The sequence below is a fragment of the Myotis myotis genome, unplaced genomic scaffold, assembly GCF_014108235.1.
Source record: "Myotis myotis isolate mMyoMyo1 unplaced genomic scaffold, mMyoMyo1.p scaffold_m19_p_11, whole genome shotgun sequence".
Lineage (NCBI taxonomy): Eukaryota > Metazoa > Chordata > Mammalia > Chiroptera > Vespertilionidae > Myotis > Myotis myotis.
In genome coordinates, this window is record NW_023416315.1 from 44,165,313 (window position 1) to 44,171,960 (window position 6,648).

Sequence of the window (6,648 nt, forward strand, 5' to 3'; positions counted from 1 at the left end):
CTAAGAAGACAGTATAGTACAGCGTTTCCCACAAAGTTAATTGTCTTGGAAAATGTAAAAAATGTTGTAATTTTATAATTTTTATTATGCTGGGCAATTTCAAATAATTATTTGAGCATTCAATGAATACAAATGTTATATTTGCATGAATCAGCATTTTTTGTTTGTTTGTGTATGAAGATTCCTAAAGACATGCTATTTGTTTAATCTAGTATATTCTCTGCTGGTTAAACACCGTGGCTATTTATTTATTTATTTATTTAAATGTCATTGTTCAGACAGATTCCTTGGTGAGTACACTTTAATTCTGCTTGAACACTAAATTCCATCACAGGGAATCTGTCTAAATAAATTGTGCCGCGAGTTGAATGTGACCCAGTTTGAAATTTGCCTATAAAGATGCGGTTGCTTTGAATCAGGAGAAGATTTTTACAAGTTGCAAATGTTTTCTGACTTGTTTTTAACTCATTAAAGCCTTCTTTGAATACAGCCAAATGTTTCTTACCCGAAAGACCAGTCAATGTTTATAGGGGTGAAAGGGCGACTGGGTGAAGTAGTTGCTTGGGAAAACTCTGAAGTAATTTTTTATTCTTTTAGTAAAAGTCCATTTGAGTTATCACCTAGCTTTTCTTAACAACTAGCCCTGTTCTTCAAAACACACACACACACACACACACACACACACAAAACTCAGATGATTATCTATCATTTATTTTTACATCAAAACATATTTATTAGATACAACTTTCAAAAGATATTAAAGTTAGTAAGATTCAAGTCTGTATTCATTAAAGTAAATTATAAACTTTGGTAGATCTACTTGTTCACCAAAGAGTTGCATAGAGAATTATTTCTCAAAAAAAAAAAAAAATTCTTAGTAGATTTTCTGACAATTATGCAAGGAATTAAGCACTTTTGGTTTCTCATTGTATTTTGGAGAATACCCTACTGCAAATCTAGAGAGACTGCACGTAATAAGTGCAGTAATTGTTCTAATTACTGTTTGTCTCTACCAGAGCAATAAAACAGCAGTGGCAAGTACAATAAATGAGGCTGCTAATTATGGAACTAATCTCACAAGTACACTTTCACATGTAGAAAACTATATAATATTAAGTGATTAAGTTAAAATGGAAGGTTTTGTAGGACTTCATTAGTTTCATACACCAAATATTCACAAGCAACCCACTCTCCCCAAATTATAAAAAAATAGATATATGACAGAGCCTCAGCTGCTGAAGCGTCCTCAGAGCCACTGCCGCCACCACCACCACCACCGGCCAGCATGTCCTCTGCCCATTTCAACCGAGGCCCCGCCTACGGTCTGTCAGCCAAGGTCAAGAACAAGCTGGCCCAGAAGTACGACCTCCAGCGGGAACAGGAGCTTCGAGAGTGGATTGAGGGGGTGACAGGACACCGCATAGGCCCCAACTTCATGGACGGCCTCAAAATGGCATCATTCTTTGCGAGTTCATCAATAAGCTCCAGCCAGGCTCCGTGAAGAAGGTCAATGAATCGACACAAAATTGGCACCAGCTGGAGAACATAGGCAACTTCATCAAAGCCATCACCAAGTACGGGGTGAGGCCCCACGACATCTTTGAGGCCAATGACCTGTTCGAGAACACCAACTACACCCAGGTGCAGTCCACCCTCCTGGCTCTGGCCAGCATGGCCAAGACGAAAGGGAACAAGGTGAATGTGGGTGTGAAGTATGCCGAGAAGCAGGAGCGGAAGTTTGAGCCGGGGAAGCTTCGAGAGGGGCGGAACATCATTGGGCTGCAGATGGGCACCAACAAGTTTGCCAGCCAGCAGGGCATGACGGCCTATGGTACCCGGCGCCACCTCTATGACCCCAAGCTGGGCACGGACCAACCCCTGGACCAGGCCACCATCAGCCTGCAGATGGGCACCAACAAGGGAGCCAGCCAGGCCGGCATGACGGCTCCCGGGACCAAGCGGCAGATCTTCGAGCCGGGGCTGGGCATGGAGCCCTGCGACAGTCTCAACGTCAGCCTGCAGATGGGCAGCAATAAGGGGGCCTCGCAGCGGGGCATGACAGTGTATGGGCTGCCGCGCCAGGTTTACGACCCCAAGTACTGCCTGACGACCGATTACCCCGAACTGGGCGAGCCTGCCCACAACCACTACCCACACAACTACTTCAATTCTGCCTAGGGCCCTGGGCCTCCCGCCTCCCCCCCCCCCCCCCCCCCCCCGGGAGGCTGGCTGCTGCTCGGCAGGGCCTAGCCCGGCCCTGCTAACCCCTGCCCCTTGCATGGTGCCCTCCAGCCCCTGGCACCTGCCTACAGGGTTAGCATTGGGGGGAGGAGCAGACTGGGGGGCCTGTGGGGGGGGAAGGGGCTCTCCTCCCCGGAGCACTGCAGGGTCCAACATCGAGCCAGGTGTTCCCAACAGCATCCAAAGGACGCACTGAGCAAAGCTACCCCAGCTGCCCCCGACTCCCTCACAGGTGGGTTCCCCCCAGGACAAGAAGCCCCCCCCCCCAAGCAACGCCCCCAGAGCCCAGGCTCAGCCTGCCTCCACCCCATTCCCACAATGGGAGCCAACTGCATGCCCAGAGACCCAGCGGACACACGCGGTTTGGTTTGCAGCGATTGGCGTATGTGGATGTGACAGCGGTGTTTGTAATGCGAGCACTTTCTTTTTCTATTTCACTGGAGCACAATAAATGGCTATAAAATAAAAAAAAATAGATATATGTTACTATATATATATATATGGTAACATATATCTATCTTTTTTATATATGTATAGACATCCATGCCACACAGTGGAAATACAGTAGTACACACAATTAATTTGAAGAAAAACACACACACACATCTTAGTCTGAAAACTTAAAAAAAAATCTATGCAAAAATAAGGTTTGTCACCGTTCCTGTATGACACTGATGCTGTTGACCCATGACCATGAGTACATGCTCTGAATTTTTTTTCTAATACAAGTATTGAATCCCTTTGCAAAAGAAGCACATTTTCCTGGCTAGAATAAGGTATCCTTGGACCAGAAATAACTGCCATGATCTCAACAACTCAATTAACTGAATAACAGAAACAAACATGTAAAATGTTGACAGTTACCAAATTTCTTACTTAAAAGTTAAAGCTTCACTTGCACTGATGGATGGGGACGAGGGACTTGTTGCAATCAAGGTTTATCTTAGCCAACAATAATGTTAGCACTTATTCCTGGATTTCCAGCCTTTTTCTATAACAAGCTGTGATGTTTCCATAATGTCAGATATCAGAAAGTTTTTAAAACCAACAATATCTAACTACGAGGAGTAAGGTTTCACATAGATCTATGAGTGTTACATAGAAAAACTAAGAATAAAATAATCTAACACATGGTAGCAGGTAGCAATGGTCGAAATCATTTGTCTCCAGGAAATGTGCCATAGTATAATTTATGCTCCCACATCCCAAGAGATTAAAATCTATTTGGGGGAAAAAAAAGAAACACAAATGAAAACACTTAATAAAAGATGACACATATCTTGGTATATGTCTCTAGAGGTGTTTGGAGTAGAAATGAAAAGGAAGAAACAAATTAAAAAGATATTTTTTAAAAAGGATCTATTTCATCATTTCTTCATTTATCCATTCATTAATTCACTAAACATTTACTTAATCCTGAATTTGTACCAGGCAGAGTATGGGTACAAAGGATACCTAGGTTGACAAGACACAATCTTTGACAAGAAGCACATAGTCAACAAAGAGAGATGGACAAGCAAACTCCTAATGTTGCAGTAGAGAATGAACAATGCAGTTATGGAAACTTATACAAAGTAGAGAAAAGGGAGCTATTAACTTCATTGCGTAGGTCAGGAAATGATATGTATGGTTCTATAATACTACAACAAATGTGTACATAAAGGAAGTTGTAGGTTTACAACTTAGGAAGACTTATGATTAATAGGAAAATAATTCTTAAAATTGTATCAGCAAAGTCAAGAGTAATTTTAAGGAAAAAGAATTATTTGCTGGTTCTAAAAAGTAAATAAATATGCTAATAAAAATAACCAGGAGGAGTCAAAGAAGGGTGGTGAAGAATCTTTATTGTTAGTGCGTCACTTTTCTATTATTGTATAACAGTCACTCAATCCTTAGTCATTTAAAACAACTCATTATTATTCTTAATGCTGTGGATTGGTGGTGTGGGCATTTCTTCTGCTAATGTCACCTAGGACCAGTCATGCAGCTGCAGTTATCTGAAAGGGTCGGAGAGTTCAACATGGCCTTAGCGGTAGCATTTGGTGTTGGCTGTCAGCTGGGTTGTCCCAGTTTTCATCCATGTAGCCTCCTATGCTCCAGAAGTCCATGCTTTTTCATAGCATGACAGTCTCTGAGTTCCAAAGATGCAGCAATGGAATATGTAACATCTCTCACTTCCTAGGATCTGAAACTTGGACAGTGTTAGCTCTGCCACATGCCATGGGACAAAGCAAATTTAAAAACCAGCTTTAATTTAAGAGGGAAGAAAAGTAGACAAATGAGAAATATGATTTTGCAATGATTCAGGTCAATAGTCTATGGAAACTTTTTCAATAAAGTGAGAATTTTAAAAGTTCAGGAAGGATAAACCAGTGGGTCAAGGAGAAGTAAAAGCAAGAGAGAAAAAAATAAGCTTTCCTAATAAAATATTTAGAAAGATTGACACTGCCAAGTAAAGGAGCCACATCCTTTTTCTTGATTAAAGGATATTCTATTTTATCTAAAATGGTGTCAAGTTACCCTATATAATAAAAGCCCAGTGACCATAACGGCGTAACGACCAGAACGACCGCTTGACCAGTCATTATGAGGTGCATTGACCACCTCTCAGTCCCTCCCCCCGGCCTGTAGGCTCCAATTGCAGCATGGCAAACGGGGAACCAGGGGAACCGGGTGGGTGGTGGCCGGGAGGGACTGGAGACTGGCGAGTGGGCGGAAGATGGCCCTGAACGCAGGCTAGGCCTAGGGACCCTACCCGTGCATGATTTTGTGCACTGGGCCTCTAGTCTGTATATAATTCAAAACAAAGTGAATTTAGGAACATAATCTCAACTTTCACTCTTTCCCATAGCATTTTGACCAGTAAGGGGTTATCTCTTCTCTAAATCTAGTTGAATATCATAGCCTAGAGAGAACACTGTGTTCTTCCTCTTAATATACATGTGTCTAATGATAGTATTTATGACCTAAAGAAGCACAGGGGACTGTGGTCACGATAGTGAATTCTACATGTGTAAAATAAAATTGTCAAGTGATATTTCATTTGAGCTTTAATCTTCTGATTTCTGAAATTTACCAGGTCTTTGGTTGTTCATCCTGTCATCACCTCATTTTTTTATAGCCTTTCTTATCAATAGTTAAAGATAATTGAGCCTGAATTAGCAGTTAATACTCTAAATCCCCTCAACAGACATGCATTCCATAAAAATTAGATAATAATGAAATAATAAGGAAATATATATACAGTTTATGTAGGGATAACTATATGATTATCTTCCTAATCAGAGTCTGATTTGCATTAGTTCCACCTTGAGTTGTTATAAGACACTGGGCATACTACAACTTACTTTCTTGAACTACAGATAAAATGGAGAGATATGGTGTAATCAATAGTAATAGTGATATTAAGTTTATTAAGCATAGTGTGCAATTACAGAAAAAAAATGTAAAATTACAGCTGCTGCAATAAAGAATCAAATAAAAGCATGAAAATCTGAATTATTTCTGCCTGATTTTAGTACTTTGTTTTCTACCTAAATTCAAATACTAAGAAGTTGCTTTGGATAAATTCTGTTTTTTGCAGAATTTCATGATCAGCAGCCTGGTGTTCCACATCTTTGTAGAAAAGTCTACCCAGGGCATTTCTTTAGCATTAGATACATGATTAGGCACTGATAGACACATGGCATTTAGTAATACCATTAAGATATTTTATACTACACAATGGCAACAGATGTCTTAAGTTCTAACAAATAATCATAAAGTAAATTAACCAACATAAAAAACACATCTGGAGTCTTAGAAATGGAAGAAGTTAGTCATATATCTTTCACTATTCTATCAAATTTGTGTTAATTTGTGAAAAGCTGTGCTGGATGTTTTTATGTAAATGAGGCTAAATATGCATTTTACTCTATGATCTCCAAAATCTTTTACTACAGAAAGCACTTCTCCAGGTTCTGAAGCACTCCTTCCCAGGCTTCAGATAACTCAAGCTTTCTGAAATAATTATCTTATTAAAGCAATATGTCCAAAGTGAGCAATGCAAGTCTACAGGGAACACTGCAGAGAAAGTAATGGTCTGCTGGTGAGCTGATGGACTACATTAATGGTCCCAACCAATCTGGAAAGAGGACTGACAGCAGCTTAATTTGTAATGTATTTCATATGTAGAACATGTTCAGAAAAGAGTCCTACATATTAGAACTGTGCATTGCCTAATTAAACTTCGCAAATCATGGCATTGCAACTGTGAGTTATACTGTCATTAGTCTCCAATCATTGGGAACATTCCTATCCACATATGAGAAATAATCATAAAGGCAGAGATATTTGCATAGACTATATTTTCCGTTTGTTTTTACTTAGAATATTCACTTAATCTAGAGCTCCAGAAATTCATTTCCT

General features: G+C 40.2%; 1 protein-coding gene across 1 annotated transcript; it reads left to right on the forward strand.

Moving 5' to 3' along the window:
- Positions 1-1,225: 1,225 nt before the first annotated feature.
- LOC118665706 (calponin-1-like) lies at positions 1,226-2,178 on the forward strand. The gene is given in 2 exon segments (XM_036327000.1): positions 1,226-1,448; positions 1,451-2,178. Coding segments are annotated over 2 exon segments (891 nt in total). The 5' UTR covers positions 1,226-1,285.
- The last annotated feature ends 4,470 nt before the right edge of the window (positions 2,179-6,648 follow it).